The sequence below is a fragment of the Liolophura sinensis genome, chromosome 9 (assembly GCF_032854445.1).
Source record: "Liolophura sinensis isolate JHLJ2023 chromosome 9, CUHK_Ljap_v2, whole genome shotgun sequence".
In the NCBI taxonomy this organism is placed as follows: domain Eukaryota; kingdom Metazoa; phylum Mollusca; class Polyplacophora; order Chitonida; family Chitonidae; genus Liolophura; species Liolophura sinensis.
The window spans coordinates 22,538,339-22,562,247 of NC_088303.1; the positions used below are offsets into that span (position 1 = coordinate 22,538,339).

The 23,909-nt window shown below is 39.5% G+C and overlaps 1 protein-coding gene across 1 annotated transcript; it reads right to left on the reverse strand.

The window, feature by feature from the left end:
- Positions 1-6,649: 6,649 nt before the first annotated feature.
- LOC135475068 (enolase-like) lies at positions 6,650-22,493 on the reverse strand. Its single transcript, XM_064754812.1, has 14 exons — positions 22,425-22,493; positions 20,384-20,477; positions 19,671-19,766; positions 19,298-19,356; positions 18,230-18,299; positions 17,595-17,662; positions 14,609-14,750; positions 12,428-12,517; positions 11,395-11,451; positions 10,869-11,014; positions 9,148-9,287; positions 8,684-8,800; positions 8,280-8,388; positions 6,650-7,712 (listed from the first exon to the last, which is right to left on the reverse strand). Exons 2-14 carry the CDS (start codon positions 20,463-20,465, stop codon positions 7,587-7,589), a joined length of 1,302 nt encoding a protein of 433 aa, XP_064610882.1. The 5' UTR covers positions 20,466-20,477; positions 22,425-22,493; the 3' UTR covers positions 6,650-7,586.
- Between the last annotated feature and the right edge of the window lie 1,416 nt (positions 22,494-23,909).

Sequence of the window (23,909 nt, forward strand, 5' to 3'; positions counted from 1 at the left end):
CGTCAGCTTCTAAATTTAGCTTGCCACTGTTTACATATGCTGAATTCAGGGCCTGCTGTCTGCCTCTGCCTTAGAATGTTCCAGAATACCCTCAGTTCGGGGCCTGTTTGTTTACAACAAGTGTTCAAGAATTTTCTTATTCTAGACAATTCCACTAGTATATATAATATATATACTATATAAGACCTATGAAAGCAGGTCAAAAGGAGGAGAAAGGAGAATTATTGAGAGTTTGGATGCTTTCGCTGTGCGTTACTTTAGTAGGCCTTTTGTGCTGAATTTTGGTGTCTTTATAGCCTCTGGCTTTGTTATATCCTATCTCCACCGAGCACTTGTTCAGTCTGAACTTGTATGTTTAATTTGTGCTCTTGTGTATACAGTGCACGGTACACGGGCAGATAACAAGACTTTCACAAATACTAAAGTGCTTAAGTTTAACAAGAAAAGATAGCAGTATCTATACAAATACTAAAGTACTTACATGTACAACGGTGTCAAGTCCAAACGGACGCATATATTCCACAATGCGGAAAACCATACAGGCATAAATGCACAAATAAGAGGGAAAATCCACAGTATAACTGAGTGTATGACGAAATATATACAAAATTCCACAGACAGGGTCCGCCCAGTCTAATGTTCGTTGAGGACAGCTTATCTTCCACTAATATGATGTTCACGTGGGAAAACTCGTCAGTAACTGTCGATGGTTTATGCCGGCAATTCCGTCCGCCTCCATCCATAAAACTGAACGCCATCATATAACTCATATAAACATTCATGAGTATGGCGTTAAGCAATGGCCAAATGTTTTTTTGAACAGTTTTACTTCCGTAACGGCGCTCATGCTTGTGGCCGAACGATGAGAGCGGCATGGGCGAGTAGCCTCCTGACCCCGTCAAGTACCTGTCAAACCTCATCACCGAGTTTCAGCCCTATGCCACTGGGGCTTTAACAAGATTCGAAGACGTGACCTCTGACGTGGAGACTTTTGAGGACGTTTATGGCTAGTGAGGACGTTTATAGTCCTTGAATAAAGAAACGTTCATCAGTTTCGATTAAAACAGTATAATTATTATTATTTAAGTGCCCGACTTATGATCTTGAACCTAAGATGTCTGTTTAAGCTTATGCAGGGTATGTCACTATGGGTGTTCATTTTATTGCAGTGGATATGCTGTAAATGTATGTAGATATAAGCAAAGTATGAAATTTAGAAACTTGACAAACATTATCGTATTTTTATTTCCACTGCTCTCAGGATATAACTTATTTATTTATTTATTTGATTGGTGTTTTACACCGTGAAAGAGTATTTCACTTATACGACGGCAGTCTGCATTATGGTGGGAGGAAGGCCATGACCATCAACAGGTTGCTGGCAAACCTTCTCATGTACGGCCGGAGTGGAAACCAGCATGAGCTAGACTTGAACTCACATTGGTGAGAGTCTCCTGGGTCATTGCGCGGCGCTGGCGTGCCAACCTCATTTGCGAATGGAGGGCGAGGGGGTTCTGCTGCTCACATACGTACGTACGATTACGAGATCTGCATGTCCGATATCGCTGTTGTAAATCCACCATCCACCAAGAGGCATATTATTTGTTTGACTCTGAGCAGGACAGCTTCGTGTAGTCCGGATTGCGGTTTTTACTTAGCTTCATGCAAAAACCCTTGCCACGCAGCTGTTGTGCCCAGATCAAAAGTTTTCCCAACAGCTACGCTCCGCCAATATTCTGTCATCATACATGCAGTGACAACGAACCAAACAAATTTAAAACAATCCTTATATAACCGTAACAATATATTTGTATACGAAAAAGCCTAAGTCGGTAACCGGTAACCTGGCTCATTAACACTACTAAAAAAACCAATATAACCAGTGTTATTTAGGAACAGCGGTGAAAACAGACCTAAACTGATGCAAATTTTTTCTGACGTACTCTATAAGTTTGTACTTTTACTATTTTCTATTTACTTTTGTGCCACACATCATCTTTAATATGTACACACTAATGCTACCTATTTTATACTGGTTTACAAATTTCATTGCGTATATCCAAAGACATGGTTTAATTTAACATAATTGAATTATAACAATATTTATGATTGTATTAAAATAAAAAAAAATATACAAAAATAATCCCACCTCCGTAATCTTTGGTGGGTATACATGTAGGCCATCGTCCACTGTCCCGCAGGTGCTATAAACGAGTTTACCGTTGCTTTACACCTGAGCGCGGCCTTTGTGCACCAAGCACAAACGAACAGTGGCTTCACAGCCACTATGTTTAGCTGCCACTGGGTATAAAAGGTGAGAATATCTTGTTATACAGTTCTCCCCTTGGCTGAAAATCGGTGTCTAAGATGACAGAACATCAATATTTGATAAAATCTTCGTCAAATGATAGACTCTCGAAGTTGTAAATGGTTCTTGCCATCAATCCAAAGTGGGAAGACCTGAGGACCATTTGACACGTTAGTTTTCTATATCGAATTCAATCCCTTTTGCGGTCCTTCGCTTCAGCCAATTAGCTATTGTGTGTTGATAAAATGCCGAGCAAGTCTGCAGGTCAAAGTGCATTAAGATCTCAAAGTAATAAAGCTCTTAAAGTTAGCGACAACTCCAAAGGCATTACCTAAGAACACACAGTGTCAGGATTGTCCCTGACACCAGTTAAAATCAAATACAATGAATAAGATACAAACAGATCAAGAAACGCAAATAAACTATGTCTCAACAACACCACTGCATTGGAAGGCAAGGAAATATAGATTTCTCGAACTGTTTTAAGGCGATAATTGATAAAAGAAACATTACCAACATTCACAAATGACTATCGATAAAAGAAAAACTCTACTTTTTCATTACTACTGAGTGTTTTCTCTGTCTTTTGAACTCTCTGTTGGTTGAAAAGCGCACAGTAGTTGCGTAACATTGCACACAAACATCCAAACTATGATAGAAATCAGAAGAATTTCGCCCCTACACATAATATTACATTGACATTTAAAATGAAAACAGTTTCCAAGTCCAGTGAGGAGCGTCATGTGTCTAGGCCTCTAGGTATTGTGACTTACTTGCATCTATAGCTAGCGGCAGACTGCGCTGGAAGGTTATTGCTATATAATCGTGAATAGGAACACAAGTGGACATTTTTCTCTCCAGTAACTGTTGAATGGAATTGATTTTTACGCCTTTTATGATTTTTACCCGCACTAAGGCAAGTACTTATGTCATGGATTTATCAATTGCTCATTGCCCGGTCTGCTATTGATTTTCAGGCTTTTCGCTGAAAAAAAAGATATTTCCTTTCTCAGGCTACACTCACAAACCGTATGCATATATACATGACCTTTTATCCGTTCAGTTTCTGCTCATGGAAGAATATAGTTTTTGTGTGAGATGAATTGCCTTTTTTATGGGCCCTGAAAAGCTTATCAGACTTGAAAGCAGCTCAGAAATGAGAGATTGGATGCTGTTGATTTACTAGCATCCTCATTAGAGATAAAACATAATTAAGATTCCCTAAGCCGCTATTTTCTTTTTATTCTAATTACCGGTAGTCCATATTTTTTTTTTCCGATATGATAAATTAAGTACGGGTATGCTTGTAACTTTTAATCAGTGGCCACTCAAAATTTATGTCCTAAGTAGTATTATATTTCACTAGTTCTTGGCCATCCATCACTATGGATATATGCATCTCAAATGGACAAAAAAATTGAATTCATTGATTTATTTGGTTTTTACTTAACGCCATACTCAAGAATATTTAACTTATACGGTGGCGATCAGTTTTATGGGTGGCGAAAAATTCTACAGGAAACGTGTATGTATACATGTGAGAACACCACATTGGTCGTCTTCAACGAACGTTAGACTGCCAAAACCGTCACAAGAGCACCGCTGAATACTTATTCTCATCAAGGCCCGATAAGTAGTGAGATGGACGAGTCTACAATTCATAACGACTGGAGTACAAGTGTGTTTGAGTCGCGTCGTCATTTTGCATAAATGGGCGCTTAGGACGCGAAACGATAGTCGGTGTATATTGAGCGTATGCCCATCTTTACATATATCATTCACCAAATACTAAATTTGACCATGTATATGGCAAAGTCTGGTCATAGACATTTCAGCTGTTCCTGGTGGAATCAAATGAGGCAGTTATTTAAACATTTCGTTCCTTGTTGGATCAAACTATTGTAAACTGAGCTACCTATACTTTGGAGAAACTATGACATGTCAGCCTTTACTAATTTATTTATTTATTTGATTGGTGTTTTACGCCGTACTCAAGAATATTTCACTTATACGACGGCGGCCAGCATTATGGTGGGTGGAAACCGGGCACAGCCCGGGGGAAACCCACGACCATCCGCAGGTTGCTGGAAGACCTTCCCACTTACGGCCGGAGAGGAAGCCAGCATGAGCTGGTCTTGAACTCACAGCGACCCCATTGGTGAGAGGCTTCTGGGTCATTACGCTGCGCTAGTGCGCTAACCAACTGAGCCACGGAGGCCCCCAGCCTTTACTAAGGAACAATGTGTACTTTTTCAGTGCAATGTGAAAAATAAGAAAATTTATTATATCCTTTGCTTTCGAGCAAACAAAAAGGCACAGTTTCTAAGCATCATTTATCCTTGTATATCTCAGAGACAAAAACTCCATCTACAAGAAGTCCAGAAAAGATTCCATGTTCCGATAGTGAACAATTACCACACCATACCCACTTTTGACCTACTCTGGGATTGCCAAAATGTTCTTTGTAAAACAGACAAGGTACATCTTCGCAATCCCCTTTAGCATTCTTTGCCTTTGGGTTCACAAAACTAGCATTGCTGTTTCCTTTCTTAACTTGGGGGAGAACTTAAAGTCATGCTGCGAGGTGACTTCTTTACTTGTTTCTTCTCCGCCTTTTGAACCATTTTCCTATAGATTCGTTGACAGTCTTCTTTCTACTTTGCATTTCGTGATTTGCCTCCTCCATGGCCTATCTTGACTGAGACTCGACGTTTCACGAGTTACGGAGGAAGGACATTCGGAACGTATTCAAAGAAGATATAAGATTTCATCCAATCACTGTAAGACAATCCAAATGCCCAGCAATTTGGCTCTCACTCAACTATGAACCTAGGAAGTTTTTTTGTGTGTACTCTAACATCCCCTCGACAACTTCTCCAGGGGCGTTTAAAGAGAACAAATAATTTAAAATTAGTGATTTCGGAAGATGTAAACAGAAATTAATGGTTACAGACATGTTGTCCTGACGTGCTTTGTAAATCAACTTTTAATCTGGAATTCTAACGATATCATGGGATACACCATGCTAGAAAAACCGGAAACAAGACGTCTCGCCACTGATATTTTTATACTAGCATGGTACACGACTTGGATCGTCCATCCCACATGTGTGGGGAGGGTATTAACCTCTCCAAAATGCACCGTAAGTCAGTGGAAAGGTTATAACCTGTAATGGACATACGGTACGCGTGTGGGATGGTTGTTAACTTCTCCAAAATGCAAGGTACGTCAGTAGGGAAGTTTTAACCTGTAATGTATACACGGTACGCGTGTGGGATGGGTTTTAACCTGTACAGAATACACGGTAGGTCAGTAGGGAGGTTTTAACCCCAAATGGATACACGGTACGCGTGTGGGATGGGTTTTAACCTCTATAGAAAACACGGTAAATCAGTAGGGATGTTTTAACCCCTAATGGACACACGGTGCGCGTGTGGGGTGGGTTTTAACCTCTACTGAATACACGGTACGTCAGTCCTGTAAGTAGGGAGATTTTAACCTCTAATCAATACACTTGGACAACAACGCTATAAATGACGTACAGCAGAGTATGTACGTGTGCTTGTGCTTTCGCGTTGCACTTAGCAATTTTTCTGTCATGTGACAACGAGGAGTCAATAGGTGTATACATACCGTGACTTCTTGTGGCGGGGCGAGTCCATGCCGCATAAGTGCTGGGGCCACAGAAGTACATGCATCATGCAAAGATACTAGACAAGACCCCCGTTATCCAGTCACATTATACGGACGCCGAGCCAGCCAGTCATGTTTCCGTCCTCCGACTCCTCAGTGCTGAGCGCCAAGCCAGGCAGCAGCAAGCACCATTTTTAGTCTTTGGTATGACCTGGCCCGGGTTTGATTGGTTGGGCAGACCCTCTAACCAGAGGGCCATCGAAGTGGTCTACAGCATAGAGAGTAAATCCAGACCAGCGACGACGGTGTGATGGCTGGCAAATAGTCACACTTAACCGGTGAAACACAGCCTCAATTTACCTCATATAGAGTTTTATTCTAACTGTTCATGTAAATGCCTACATACATGTAGCAAATTACACACCCCCTAGCACCATGGCTTAAGCTGAATTACGTAAAAAATTGCAATGATGTTCACTGCAATTTATTACATGTCACTGGTCTAGAATTACTCAAAATGCTGAGTTGTCATCACATTTAATAATACAATAACATTACAACAATGCAAAGGGGATGACTGATCAAGGCAAATATTATAATAAAAACAACCATTTAATAACATGATAATATTGCCTTGGACTTTGACCTAAGGGTGGCCAATGCGGACCATTATTGTTGCCTGAAGAAAAAAAGGACGCAAAAACAAAGTAGAGATTCTTCAACGTTTTCTTTTTATTCCCAATACTCCACCTTATCCTTTCCATATAAGGCAGCTATAAGAAAAACGCTGGAGAAGGGAGATACTGACAAAAAAGAGAACATATTCCATGACATTATATAGTACTTAGTTAAGTACTGTTCTTTGACAGGAATATATGCAAACAGTGTGCTGTGATAAGAAATGTGATCTTGGAAACATCTGCTGTACAAATAAGCATTTGTAATATTTATGATTTCTTAGATGACCAGATTTTCGGAACATTTCACTTTTTTTGAGGAAACATTTTCACATACAATATCACTAAAATGCAGAACAAAGAAAATAGTAAGCACTAATAAAGGATTTATTTTGATCAATATGTCATCACTTTTCAAGTGGATTAAAACTTCACAGAAGAGCAAAATACTCATTATAAATGAAAAAATGCAAAATAAAATAGAGCACTAAAAATTTACAACTAATAAGATTAACAATTTTTAAAAAAAAATTTGTATGCCTTGATTTAAACAGAAAGTCAGTCTCATTTTAATACAGACTTGACTTTAATCATTCTTACCTTATAAACTGAGCGCAATGGAAAGTGAGAAAGTGTCTGGTGACTGATTTGGCTAAGTTATCATAAGCTTGCCCGTTTGTATTCTGCCCTGCTTGCTCATGTCTATGGTTACTACATACACACACGCTAAGCTACTGCTGTTAACAACCACAGATGGGATCTCACGGAAACCATTATTAAAAGTATGTGTACATCAACAACTCTTTGTACAACTCAATAACCACATGGATTAACATTCTTCAATAAAGCTTTGCCTGCTGACATATTAATAAGCATTATTAAATATAAAATACTTGATGTAATGAAAGGAACAGTCACGAATCATGTTGATTCTACTTCCATCAGGCAGTAACAAAAGTATCATTACTTCAAGCCAGAGGGTTACGGAACTTCTCACCGGCAAACTTGGCTTTTGCTCCCAACTCTTCTTCGATACGCAGCAGCTGGTTGTATTTGGCCAGACGTTCAGATCGGCATGGGGCACCAGTCTTGATCTGTGCAAAACAGCAGAACAACTACGGTAAACCATTATCAACTTTTCTTACCCCTAAAAACTAAGTAGGCAGCACTGACGAACAAAGCACATGGAAGCATAGTGCAAATAGATAGTGTACAATTCTTTTATGTGCAGCAACCACAAAGCCACACTGAATTGAGCTGCACCAAATTACCTCCCTTGAAGTCACTTCAAACAGCACAGTTTAAACACAAGCTGTTGTTAATGGGACCTGGTAAGGCTTCAAGTCAAAGCTACATAAGCTGATTGAAGACCTACCTTTAAGATGGATTTTAATTTATTAAACGAATCTTGAAAGACCAGGATAAATTTTACAAAATGTTTTAACCTATTCAAAGGAAATACCATGTAGGTTTAATCAAACACATGTAGGCCTATGTACATTCTATATGAGCTGAAAACATAAACTAAGACATAGCTACATCATAGCTGCTGTCATGTGTCAGTGGAGGTAATTCAGAAGAAGCCTATTATACCTTCAATGACAAATCAACGTGAGATTTATATCAGCCAATTTCTCAACAAGGGGAGATAATGCACGCACCTGGCCTGTGCAAAGCCCAACCACAAGGTCTGCAATGAAGGTATCCTCTGTCTCTCCACTCCTGTGTGACACCATCACTCCCCACCCCTCAGCCTGAGACATCTTACACCTGTGCACACAAAGGAAACACTCAATGACTCAACTGGACATGAAATTGGTCCCGAGTGCTAGGCTCAAGTATGGAGACAAGGGAAAATCATGTATACAATATTACAAAGGACATGACAGTTTTCTGTCATACTTAACTACGGTTTGTTCACTTACTTGAATGATGTTTTATGCTGAATATTTTATTTAAATCATGACAGTTAAATTTGTGTGCAGTGAAGGCAGAGTGATTTCCGAAATGCCACAGAACAAGCAAGTGACTGGGAGTGTCCAGTGTTAATGTATGGGTTACTTACGCTTGAATGGACTCTGTAACAGTGCCAATCTGATTGACTTTGAGCAAGAGGGCATTGCAGGCTTTCTTATTGATAGCATCTTGTACCCTTTTGGGGTTTGTCACCAACAGATCATCACTGGAAAAAAACAACAAAAAAACAAAACAAGGTGAGCTGAGTTTGTTGGACATGAAAGCCAGCACAAATTTTTCATTTACATTTATCAATAAAGCGTAAAGTAATCTCCTTATTACGGGGTTACTCCATGGATACAAAGCACATTCTAGTGCAGAAGCCAGACGAATGAACCTAATGGACAGCAAGGCATATGAACCGTCTAGGCCATTCAGCGAACAAGTCTCATCCCATGTAAAACGGAGATAAATGACAGGTAGAGCAAGCATTTCCCACCTGATGGTCAGAAAGAACACATAGCTGAATGACTGTCAGTATAGTTTCTGACGAAAAGTGGCAGCAGTGCATACCCGACAACCTGCTGAGTGACAGCAGCAGTGAATTTGGTGTAGGCCTCCCAGTCATCCTGATCAAAGGGGTCTTCAATGGTGTCGATGGGGTAGCTGGACAAAAACTGCTGGTACAGTTTGGACAGGTCATCCGAGGACAACTACACAAAAAGCAACAGAATTCGTGGTCATGCAGACAAGATTAGACAATTGTCAGCTACTGTAATATGATCTCCACTATATCAAGGCATATGGGTGTGGGCTAAAAATCTCTTCACAACACATCTTAGCTGGGCACCTGATAACACCAGTGGCACCTGGTAACACCAGTGGCAACTGATAACGCCAGTGGCACCTGATAACGCCAGTGGCACCTGGTATCGCCAGTGGCACCTGGTAACGCCAGTGGCTCCTGGTAACACCAGTGGCACCTGGCAAGTTACTGACAAACTATCCCATGTGTGACATACATGTAGACTAGTACCATGTTGTTACATGATAACAATGAACAAACTGCTCTATGAACAATGAGCGCAGGTAAATCTGGACACACTGTGCAAGGCCAGGATTCAATCTGCTCCTGATGTGTATTATGCATGTATAGCATACTCCACTTAGCTGGTAGGGACGATGTTGCATTACTAAGGCTACACCTGTGGTCAGTTTCACTCATGTGTCAGGACATGTGGCATCCTAAATTAGCAACTGACCTAATATTGTATTTTCCATATCTATCCAAGAATGCATCTTCATTTGCAATCAAGACATGTATGGTCAAATACTGGGTGAAATTACACCTCTCTTCCTCCCAAGATCTATTGTAGCTTTGAGTTCAAGGTATACTGAAATTTATTCAAAATCATTAATTGTTCCTTTTAAACTGAACGTCAAATAATCTGCAGTTCATGATAATAAGCTCTCCTGAAATGGGTTCCAAAATTCTGACATCTACTTTTACAACCGTAGTGAAATGCCAGTGTCAAATCATTCTTTATTCATTAACTTCATTGTGGTTTAATACAATTCAAGAAAATTTGACTATTATGACTGGTGAAAAGAAGGCGCATATTCACAGCTCTACACCTGGTACCAGACAAACATCCAGACTCTGCACAACAAGCCTCTATCAAAACTTGCAGACTTATAGTCAAGGGTCGACCAGAGGGGGCTCGGATAATTTATTATTTGATTGGTGTTGATTGATTTATTTATTTATTTATTTGATTGGTGTTTTATGCAGTACTCAAGAATATTTCACTTATACGACGGCGGCCAGCATTATGGTGGGAGGAAACCGGGCAGAGCCCAGGGGAAACCCACGACCATCCGCAGGTTGCTGGCAGACCTTCCCACTTACGGCCGGAGAGGAAGCCAGCATGAGCTGGACTTGAACTCACAGCGACCGCATTGGTGAGAGGCTTCTGGGTCATTACGCTGCGCTAGCGCGCTAACCGACTGAGCCACAGAGGCCCCGGTGTTGATTGATGAATATTTTATATGCCGGTGGCCTGTATTATGGTAGGAGGCAACTGAGCTGAGCCAGAGGGATTCAATTAAGCAAAAGTCAGAGATTCACTTCACAGGTATTAAAATGTAACCGGTAATTCTCTTCACCTATTCCATATATCATGCTAAGTTCTATTCAGAGTGTCTATTCAAAGTGTATAACATTAAATGTAAAACAATTGTTTTCTTCATAATATACATATACTACCAGAGCTTGTACAATAATGTGTCTTTACCCATTTACTTGGATCAGAGTTTTTGTTCTTGAAGTCCAGGTCATATTTGCCTTCTCTGTAGAACTCTGAAGCAGCTACATCCATGCCAATCTTAATCTTGCCTGTGTAACCAGCATCATCGATGGCTTTCATCAGCAGATCCAATCCTACAAAAACGAAACAAAACAATCAATGACAGTGATGTAGTGAACAAAGGCATCCATGAGCACAACAAACAACCTTAATGAGTTTTTTTATCCTTTAAGTCATTTCATCATGTTCATGGGTATCGATTTTTTCACATGAAAATATACAGCACTTCCCAGAACTGTAACAATTTCACAATGAAATTCTGACAAATAAATATGAGATGATTGAAAGTTCTGACATCCTAGCCTTGTAGGATATGACAAAGGTGAATTTGTTGGCTAACAGAGCTGATGCTGTTGATAGCATCTGTCAGTGAGATTACATAGACTTCCTTACATAATTAGGACATTTCCCAAACCACAAACACAGGGGTTATGAACACAAGAGCCACACTCACCCTCTCTGTTGTCCTGAATATTTGGGGCAAATCCACCTTCATCTCCAACATTGCATGCTGAAATTGTAGCAATTCCATATATTGAATATTCCATCAAACAAAAAATCATTCACTGAGAAATAGGATAACTGATTAAACTGAAAGTGATGCTTGACATTGTGCTAAGAGAATCTTATACTTGGACAGCAAATAACTTTCATATGTATATATATATATATATATATATATATATATATATATATATATATATATATGCATGCTTGGGGTTTAATGTTGTATTTAAAAGTTGGACAGCAAATACCTTTCAGATGTATATATATATGCATGCTTGGGGTTTAATGTTGTATTTAAACATTGGACTGCAAATAACTTTCAAATGTATATAAATATATATATATATATATATACGCATGTTTGGGGTTTAACGTTGTACTTTTCAGTACAATTTTTCAGTCATATGACGACGAGGAGTCATTAGGTGTGTATACATATATTGTGTCTTCTGGTGACAGGGCAAGTCCATGCTGCCAAAGTGCTGTCGCCACAGAAGTATCATACCGAAGGCAACAGACATGAAATCTCACCTAGTCACATTATACTGACACCAGGCCAACCAGTCATGTTTCCTTGCTCCAACTTCTCACTGCTGAGCATCAAGCGAGGTAGCAACAAGTAGCATTTTTTAACATCTTTGGTATGACTGGACCCGGAATATCTTCCAAGGCATGCCTCTCAATTCAATATTTCATGCAAGAAATTAATGCACTACTGTTTTCTTTTCATCTTTCATGCGGTGCATACATGTATATAAACTTATGAAACTTTTACAATAGTTTAACAATCTGTGAAATAACCAGAGCATGCACCTTATCTCAGTTCCCTACAAAAAGTGGCTGGAGAAATAGTAAGAACCTAAACCCTTGGGGTTTCCGTACTGAAGATTTTGTATCAGCCTTGCAGTGAACTTTTCACTAATAAGAATCATCCAGTGGTTTAAGCATACATGACAGGTTAGTCCCTGTAAAGCTCTCACCATCCTGTCCATACTTCTTCTTGATGACATTCTTCAGACAGTGGTAGGTCTCCGATCCCATCTTCATAGCTTCACGGAATGAACCGGCCCCTGGTCAAGTAAAACATCAGTCTTGTCAACTTCCCTGCTCTGATGAAAGCAGGTTCAGACATAGCTCTATGGGACTATATTTATGTAGAAACATAGCCATATATGCAAGCATTGACTTACCCTGCATTCCCCCATTCTCAACGTGCTGTCCTCCACATAATTCAGACAATACTTGCATGTCAGAGTCTACCTTCACTTTGTACTATTTAAAACTATTACACAAAACATTCACATGGCTGATTGAGCTAAACTGGTGACCTGGGTCCACTTGTACAAAGCCCTCTAAATGTCTTGAGCAGGCCCCCTGAATGTCACGTCAATGTAATTCATACACTGTTGGTTACCAAGGTACATGTAGTTCTGAGCGCCTGAGGCTAGGAGAACTCAGTACTGCTTAATAGATGCTACACAGTGTAAAGGCTATAACTGTTTTGAACTGTAATTTTTATGTTTATGTAGTATAGGTTAAAATCCACATTCTGCCCTGAAAAGGGTAGGGGCGCAAGTGAGTGCTTGGGGTTTAACGTCATACTCAACAATTTTTCAGTCATATGACGACGAAGGAATCCTTAGGGTGCATGTACGTGTAATGTGCCTCCTTGTTGCAGGACGGATTTCCACCGCTCTTTTATCTAGTGCTGCTTCACTGAGACGACTTACCGAAGGCAAGTAAGCAACCCCGCCCGAGCCATTATACTGATACCGGTCAAACCAGTTGTTGCACTATCCCCTTCATGCTGAACGCCAAGCGAGGAAGTTACAACTTCCTGTTTTAAAGTCTTAGGTGTGACTCGATCAAGGATTGATCCTGGATATACTGGTCCCGAAGCGGTAGGGGCGCGAAGTAATGTCTGACATGGAGTGACAACATATGGGTGACATGTGGATCGTTGTGAAAAAGACATAATGGTCTAAAATAACCGTATCTAAATGAATTTACAATCTGTATGTTTTGTTATGATATGTTCTGTCATAGCAAGTGGAGCTTTTATGCAACTGACATTTGTTTCCATCAGAAATGATTGTTGAGTTCACAGTGGACTTTCTCGCCAGAGATGACATTACAACTAGGTCACACAGTAAATGTAATCATTGTGAACAGATAACAGTGATGGCAGCGTGCCACACATTAGTAATGGTATATTACTAATAACGCATATTTACTGACACTCAAACTGATTTCAAGGTTTACAATTTACAACGTTCAGCTGAATGTTGTACATTTCAAACTTATTCATTAAAAGTTATGATATTCTTGGAACCATGCCTTGGTGTTAAGCTGTTACTTATAAACAGAGTTAATTGTTAGAAGGCCTTCAAATTGTGGATAAGGTTTCACCAAGCGCTTTTACCTTGTTACCATGTGTGATCCGCGAAAAATAGGCCTTTTTCAATCTCTCTGTGTAGATGCCATCTGCCACGATGGACAGGAAGTAGCACAGCCGATGAATTACATGTACAGCAAAAATCAATCAAGGATCTTGACCAAGTAAGTCGTGATGAAATTCGGATTCTGAGATTAGTTTGATTGCAAGGCTGTTTTGGAAGTTGTATATTTAACACATGCTGCACAGCGCTCTTCGAGTAGGGGAGACACCTCAAACTGACAAAGTTTAGAATACCCAGTTTTTTCCGAAGTTTGCAATGAGATGCCTGAATCATTCAGTGATAGTTCATGCATTTTAAACAAAAATATTGAGGGATTATGGTATTTTTTAGATCTGTAAAGAAACACCAAAGAACGCCAAAACTTATTTCATGAAATGCCATTTTTCTAAAATAATTACAGGTAAATCTGTTCCCATAGTAGAAAATATTGGGAACCGAAAAAACTTTTCCCACCATTTTCCACGTCAAAAGCATACGGGACCAAAATAGCGTTTCCCAGCAATTCTGAAATCCTCAACACTGATTTAGTAAAGTGTTTTTCCATGGCACCTAATGTTTGAAGAATCACAAACTCATTTTCTCAGCTTACTGGTTTCACTTAGTAACACAGTCATATGGTTACCTAAGCATTGGGATCATCAGGAGATCAGTTACTCAGTTCTCTGGTTTCTTTTAAGAAAAGCAGTTATCTGGGACGCCTACCTGTTGGCAGAATCATGAACTCTTGCATGGCGAGGTTGTTGCCAGCATGACTGCCTCCATTAATGACGTTGAGAGCGGGAACGGGCAGAATCACCTCCTTGTTTCCTGCCAGGTCAGCGATGTGACGATACAGCGGTACACCCTGATAAAGCAAAGCACATATTAGCCATCAGATACCATAGCATAGCAAACCACATACAGGCTTTAAGCCATCAGATATCCTAGCACAGCAAACCACATACACTATTAGCCATCAGATACCCTAGCACAGCAAACCACATACACTATAAGCCATCAGATGCACTAGTGAAGTAAACCACATATTACCCATCAGACACCCTAGTACAGCAAACCACATGCCGTATAAGCCATCAGATACCCTAGCACAGCAAACCACATCAGTACAAGCCATCAGATACCCTCACGAAGTAAACCACATATTAGCCATCAGAAACCCTAGCGCAGCAAACCACATCAGTATAAGCCAGCAGATACTCTAGTGAAGTAAACCACATATTAACAGTCAGACACATTAGCCATCAGATACCCTAGCACAGCAAACCACATCAGTATAAGTCATCAGATACCCTAGCGAAGTAAACCACATCAGTATAAGCCATCAGATACCCTAGCGAAGTAAACCACATCAGTATAAGCCATCAGATACCCTAGCACAGCAAACCACATCAGTATAAGTCATCAGATACCCTAGCGAAGTAAACCACATCAGTATAAGCCATCAGATACCCTAGCACAGCAAACCACATCAGTATAAGCCATCAGATACCCTAGCACAGCAAACCACATCAGTACAAGCCATCAGATACCCTCGCGAAGTAAACCACATATTAGCCATCAGATACCCTAGCACAGCAAACCACATCAGTATAAGCCATCAGATACCCTAGCACAGCAAACCACATCAGTACAAGCCATCAGATACCCTAGTGAAGTAAACCACATATTAACAGTCAGACACATTAGCCATCAGATACCCAAGCACAGTAAACCACATCAGTATAAGTCATCAGATACCCAAGCACAGCAAACCACATCAGTATAAGTCATCAGATACCCTAGCGAAGTAAACCACATCAGTATAAGCCATCAGATACCCTAGCACAGCAAACCACATCAGTATAAGCCATCAGATACCCTAGCACAGCAAACCACATCAGTATAAGCCATCAGATTCCCTAGCGAAGTGAGCCACATATTAGCCATCAGATACCCTAGCACAGCAAACCACATCAGTATAAGCCATCAGATACCCTAGCGAAGTGAACCACATATTAGCCATCAGATACCCTAGCACAGCAAACCACAAAGAGTACAAGCCATCAGATACCCTCGCGAAGTAAACCACATATTAGCCATCAGAACCCTAGCACAGCAAACCACATCAGTATAAGCCATCAGATACCCTCGCGAAGTAAACCACATATTAGCCATCAGATACCCTAGCACAGCAAACCACATATTAGCGGTCAGACACATTAGCCATCAGATACCCTAGCACAGTAAACCACAAACAATATAAGCCTAGCGAAGTAAACCAAGTATTAGCCATCAGATACCCTAGCAAAGAAACCACATATTAGCGGTCAGACACATTCACCATCAGACACAATAACAAAGCAAACCACATAATAGCCGTCAGACACACTAGCAAGCAAATCACGCACCAGAAGACACTAACAAGCACATATTAGCCGTCAAACACACTAACAAATCAAACCATGTCTCAGAAGACACACACTATCAAAGCAAACCACATAATAGCTGTCAGACACACTAACAAAGCAAACCACGTATTAGAAAACACTAACAAAGTAAAGCACATATTAACCACACAAGTTTCCTTAAAGATCCTGGATGTGACAATACAGTGAAAACCCAAACTAAGCAGAGCACATATCAAATGTCATGTATAAAAATGACAATCACACCCATGTTTCCTATAAGGCAGGGTTTGAAATTTTTTTTCAATCAAAAGCACAAATACAACCGAGATGAGCAAAATTAAGGCATTCATTTAGCAGAAAAACTTCCCCTTTCACATGCTGCATAGTCGTAGCAACTTTCTTAAACCATGGAACAATTAACAAGAATGAGGCGTTACTTATATTTAGGATATTTCATTTATAGACCTCACCAATCCTAGTCATTTAGTCTAATATATGTTCATCACCCAGTTCATGGAGAACCCACAACCGATCTTTAACTTTGCAAACACTTGCCGATATGACGAAGTTACGACAAAAACACACAGAACTACATTGTCGGCAATGCCGATATATGCCTTCATTTTTGTTTGCCAAAAATCAGTTTCGCTCACAAGTGGTGAATTGGCACCCAGTTATTTCAGGAACTGTAAGGTTAGTGATATGATGAAACTGAAAACCCAAGCACAGCAAACCATGTGTAGGAAGTTTTGCTGCTCACACAATAATTGCTAACCTCTAAACCACTTGATGGTGAACAGAATAATTATGAACAGGCCTTTATGCAAGGCAACAGATGTGCATATATCTCCACATTCTGCACCACTGATGTCCAAAGGGAAAATACCTGTGTGCAAAATAGGCAAGCCTTGGATAAACTGAAATTTTGGTGCTGTAGATTTAGTTCCTGTTAACAGTTTTTTTTCCAATTCTTTCTGCCTAATTTGACATGACTCCTAGAGAGACAATCCAACTGTCCAACAATGTTTTTTTTTTAAATTTTATTACAAATTGTGAAGGTGTGATATCCATCGACGCCAAATTAGCCAAACTGCTTTTTAATGAAAGTTAGAATCTTGATCACACATACATATAGAGTGGTCTGCCAGCAACCTGCAGATTGTTCCTCCCACCATAATGCTGGCCACTGTCATATAAGTGAAATATTCTTGAGTACTGTGCAGAACACCAATCAATTAAATCAAATCAAATCAAACTCATGCATGTATCATTTCAACCACCTGCAATACTCCAATCCTTACCTTATGAGCTGCTCCAGCTTTACATGCTGCCAAAGACACACCGAGGATGGCATTAGCTCCCAGCTTGGCTGTAACACGGACAGTAATGAATTTAAAGCCCTGCTAGACTTACAAGGAAAACACTTTTCAGTGAAACAGGGGACATTTAAAAACAACTATATATATGGTTAGCATGAACTTTCAATACAACATAATATATTTCAACAATCATCTCATTTACTCATGTCTATGTTATCCTTTTAGGTATACCATTTGATTTAAGTTTAAGCCATTTCAGTTTATTTCAGTCGTATCACAAGGGTGAAGTAGCCTTGAAACAGACTGGTGAAAATAAAGTCATCTGAATTTCATACCAAAGACACCAGACATAACGCTTCATCCAGTAATAGCATGTGACCGCAGGGTAAAGCTGAACCTGGCTTATAACCTTATTGAGTTGAACATGTAGTTTAGAAGCATCAATTATGGATCAATTTATTAATCCATAACAGAAGCTTGAATTTCTGCTAACAATGTGGACGATCTGCTCCATCCACCATCATGATGCTGTAAAAAGTATTTCATTTGACTGTGCATCAGTACAGGCTAAACTGATTCCAATATCTGAAGGAATAGTCTTTTTTAACAATACCTACACTTGTTTTCTGTTCCATCCAAATCCAGTAAAAACTTGTCCACTTCCTCTTGTTTGGAGAGATCAAGTCCCTGAAGCACATGGTAAATATACAGGAGTGTTTATCCTGGTGTGAAAACAGCATTAGCATTTGACCCCCCCCCCCCCCCCAAAATAATACTAAAAGCTGATGTGCAAGAGGCAGGGGTTAAAGGAGGAGATGTTCAGCTTCCGAGATCCTTGGGATAATATGTGTGTTAAACTGACTGTCTTAACTCAAGAATGGTTGGCCAAACCAAGACAGCTGGCACATAATACTTCAGAGCGATAAGCATAAAAATATCCTTAAAGTAGGTGGTCATTTACATCTGCAAGCCACACAAGTACACAGAAGGCCAACCAATAAAGTCAGTAGGATTTATCATTGAGGCAGAATTGATAGAGACTCAACCTGGGCTCTTTAAAATGTTCAGTGTATGTTGCCTGCTTTGTCTGAACAGCGTACTAATGATGTGTGGCGTGTGCGCCCTTGAGACAAACAGCACCCTGTTGTGAATCGCTCCCTCCAAGCAGAAGAACTTGGTAACACGGGAGAAGAAAGTGACAATTTGTGTTTAAAGGTAAATAACGTTAAAAACATACTTGCTGAATAATGTGACCACACAGGGTTAGTGTATACACAAGGACTACAACTTCTGACTTAATAAACTTGCAATGATTCAATGTACATTTAAACATCCTTACCAAGTAATTGAGAGTACATATGTGCTGACCAGGCCTATAAATTGTCAACAGGTGATGTACTTGAATTTATTTTTATGCTTAAAATGTCTTATAATATAGATATGATCAATTATAGAAGGCAATGTCTAAGAAAAAAACTCAGAAAAGTAACCTCCCCCCCCCTACTTTTTCACAGTGGAAGACTTTCTAAGCATATATAATGCAAACAGCTCTATTTAAAGATTTTTTCATTGATTTAATAAATTTTCACTGACTTAATAACTATTCAATTATTTCATTAATGGTACTTTTATCGGTCACCAATCAGTTTTCCAGACTTTTTTCTCGCACTGTTAAATACTCTTACCTTAGACACAAAAGCTGGAGCAATAACATCATTAACATTCTTGATGGCCTGAGAGACACCTGAAAGTATGGTTTTTAAAGTAAAAAATATTATTTTAACATAAGCCTGACAATTCAGTTGTAAAACAATGGAACTTATCAGTTTTCACACTGTATGCAGCATCATTTTTTTAGATATGATTTTAGATACTGTAGAAGCAAATGCAGTGGGGGAGAGAGGGAGATTTTCGACAGCTGAACATGCTACAGAGTAAATGCTGCTTTACAGCAACATCATAATTAACATGGTTAAATTGGATAAACACTTGGCTAATACAGTGTACTTCTAACCAGGTTTTATTAATTTAGTAGCAGTTTATGTGCAGTATCCTTACCCTTGCCATGGTAAGCTTTAGGATCTTTGTCCCTCATTTCTAGAGCTTCATAGATGCCAGTGGAGGCCCCGCTGGGAACCGCTGCACGAAACACTCCTGAAGAGGAAAATCAAATTCTTTCACCCCTAAACATACATGTGTACTTTTACAATATTTACATGAAGGGAGGACTTTAGAATTAGTATGAGACATACAAATGATTTACTTCTGTGAAGCCAAATCTGAATTCCAAGGTATTATATCTCATAGAGCATAACGACAATATGAAAAGGAGTACGAACTTGTTTATACTGGCTGCCAACGTCTCTACTTTATGTACCAGGGACCAATTTCACAAGGCCATTTCTGACTTATGTCAAAATTTAAAACCTTCACAATGTTTAGTTTTTGGTAGTGGAACTTTGGAAATTTGCACACATTTGTCTTAACATAACATTGATGACGTGGACAAATTTTAATCTCTAAAGCTGAAAAATGAGCTTATGTGAAAAATCGGCCCCCACATTACTGGTGTTCAAATTTTCAGTTACAGAGTGCGGACACAATCCCTAAATCATGGTTTGTGCTTATCGAGTTAATCTCTATAATGCACATGTTCCTAATCAATTTAAAAACCCTGATTTTAATCTAAATGTACAGCACACTACCAGTAAAGAAGTTCTATTTTCGTTCCACAAAAGTGTTGTTATCTCACAACCTCTTTTAAAGATTACCCTTGCTGGTTGTGAGGTCAACCTCCACAGTGGGGTTACCACGGCTGTCGAAAATCTGACGGGCGATGATTCTTGTGGCCATGATTAAGCTATTCTGAAGAACAAAAAAGAGGAAAACTCTCAACAATGTCAAATGGACAAAAGCAGACTGTTTAAGACTGATGTTTAATGTTATAATCAAGAATACTTATCTTCCAGGAAAGCAATCAGTTTCATATGTGGACCATTTTAAATCACTATTCATCTTTTTGATATTATTTTCATGATTATGTACATGTATTTGATTGGTGTTTTACACCATACTCCAAGAATGTTTCACTTATATGACTGCGGCCAGCATTATGGTGGGAGGAAACTGCGCAGACCATGTAAGACCCATGACCATCTGGTTGATGCCATGTCATCCCACGTAAGACCGGAGGAAGCCAGCAATGGGCTACACTTGAACTCACACAGTTACTCAAAGTTACTGATATACTTTCCCACACATGATGTAGTCTTCAATGACCATTAGACTGAACATTGAGAAATCTGCAGACATACGTTCACAGGCTTGAAAGATTGTATTGCCACTTGTGGGAAATCTTGCCAATGTGGCTACTTAAACATCCTGACCTCATCTCAGGCCAGACAGAGGGCTAACAAATGCTGATTTAATGTGTAATTTTAGATGTCGCATGAGATCATGATAACAATTAGATGATATATTTTGAGCGTAACGTAAACGTCAAAGTAAGGCTGCCAAAGCATTCGCCTGTAGGAGACATGAATGTAAATCTTCAGTCTAATACATAAAGTACCAAGTCGTGAATTTGGTAATTTACAGTAATCAATACGCACACAGAGCGTCCATGATGGAATGTCCGCCATCTTATTATGTTTTATACACATGTAGAACTTCACGTCAATACATGCAGTACTTTTTAAGATACCACACTGATATTTTGTCTAACATCAATTCTAATACACACTACACGAATTCATGAATTTTGTAATTTACAGTATTTAATATCCACACTGCAAATCAATGATGGGACATCCCCCTAATGTTATTGTGCTCTGAATGTGTGCAAAAAATTAGCTTTTTAGAAAACCACCCATCACATTTTGTTAAACATTGCTTTCCCGGTTATTGGACGTCGACACTGTCACTAGGGGTATGACATACATGTACACTATATGTTGTACACAGTACAGGTCAGTTAAAGATCAGATGTAGGGCAGTTATCAGGAATCTTGTGGACAAATTCAGTCAGTGTTTCCTCCAGTCACTTGCTGGCAAAAAGTATAGGCTGCACCAATACTGTTCCACTTGAAAATCAATAATGATGTACAGGGCACCCTGCATGCCTGTGCCTCTAAGGTGGTGTGCAGGAGGTGGTGGGGGGGAGGTGGTGGGGATGTGTGTGGTGGGCGTTGTAGTCCATGCTGGAGAGTAGATAATTGTGGAGAGCTATTTAACAATGCCAATGCTGCCTAGATGTGTAGAACTGCATCATAACTACATCCAGATTTTGATACATTATCATGGCAACTTCAAGTGGATAGACATAAGGAAGCCATTACACACATAAATAGGCGACATACATACAAGAAGTGGTTAGGGAATAAGTTTGCTCTGATAAGATCTCTACAGATCTATGCATAGGGCCGGGTCACACCGTCTTAAACAGCTTTAGTTTAAGCACATTAGTTTGGTCCGGAATCAACACAAGCAAAACTAGCCAGGTAATTTTTGAATCGAACACATATACTAGTCATTCGCATCTGCCAAATTCTGGGACAACGCACCACTGTTCGCCTCATCATGAACACACATGTCACCTTTGATCAAAGTTTATTTTTGATAAGAGCCAGTCAGCGAAATTACGTGCACATGTTTAAGACGACACCGGTAAGTCAAGGTCATCTGCATTCTGTATTCCCAAAATGAAATTAATGATTTAAAATGACTTTCCAGCTACAGTTCATCATTTCTGCATACCACGATTAAACCAGCAAAGAGTGGCATCATGAAAATGCGGAACACCACCCAACTTACAAATATTCCTCTCGTGCTTCGTGATCACAGACCCTCTAGTCCTTGAACAGCCTCGGCCTTGAGGTGGTGACCTTCGAAAAGCAAAGTCCGTCTGTTACCGATGTAAATCTCGTTTCACGAGTTTTACTAAGTAAAATTGTAAACACGTTTAAAGCCTAAATATGCATTTCTTTCACTAACAAAGGGCAAAATCTCAAATATTTAAAAAAAAAAGACCGTTACAAAATACCGGAAGTTAGTCTCGCTTAGCAGCAGGATTACAACACAATAAAAAAAATGAGGCGACTACGTTGTATGCAATAATCTGTATGGAATCTGGATAAGACCATCATCGTACGTTCCATCGTTCCATCGCGATGGTACGATGGCACGATGTAGGTCGTACGCGGCTTCCATAGAACTCCGGTATTTGAATCTTAATATTGAAATACATAAACATAAACCGTGGAGCTACACCATTTCCGAACATTTGCTTTTGAAGACTCTTCAGTTGTAAGGGATTAGGCCTAATAGTGTTACTCATCCTTAATTTATCCTTCTGAACCAAATTCTTAGTTCTGTTCCACAGGATTCCCGTTCATAACATTTTAATATTTCAACCCAGTTTATACTAAGAATGGAAAAGCTGCATTTAAAAAGTCTGGTCGTCAAGATTCACAAAAAAAGAAGTATAGGCCTGTTATACCTCTTAAAACCCCGATTTCATCCACATACCGATAGGCCTATAGGCCTACACCAGTCATAATTAATGGGTCAAAATGGGGTCCTCTATACACAAATTACCCTTAGAACATTTAGCACAGATAATAGGCCTGCGTGACTGGTTAATTATGTCGGCCGGACATGGATTTTTAAAGAGCCTGGTAGGCCTACTGTAACGCGGTGAATAGGCCCCCTAGATGCAGTACAAATTTCAATGCCCTATAGTAGGCCTACAATTCTGTAAATTTTCAAATCGGAAGTATAAAACTTTGTCGAAGTGGCCATAACAGTGATATGACCATAGTAGAGGTGGTGACATGTTAATAACCCGCCAAAAATGCGCTCCCGAACAAAATAGCTACCGGTAGACCGTTTAAATTTAGTTTGAAGATCGACGTTAACCAGAAAAATACTTTTACGGAAACTTTCACGTTTGTATTTCTGCATGCTGTCAAAGTTTTGTTTTGATTAACGTTTGTCCGTTTGTCTACTGTTATAATAGGATCAGTTTTGTAATGTTTTGGCAAGTTAATAATCCGTCTATATTTCTCTTCTATAGCTGCTCAAAGGCATCCTACATAGTGGGCCTACGGTGAACTAACAAATTGTCACTGTGGACAGCATAAATTTTAAATTTATCCATAAAATTTTAGTACCGTTATACTAATTTTTGCTTCATGTTAAATTTATAACTATGAAAACCAAAGAGAATCTAGCTACATATTGTACAGCCACACTTGTCGATATACTGTTAAAGATTAATTAGAATGGTTAAGGTAAAGG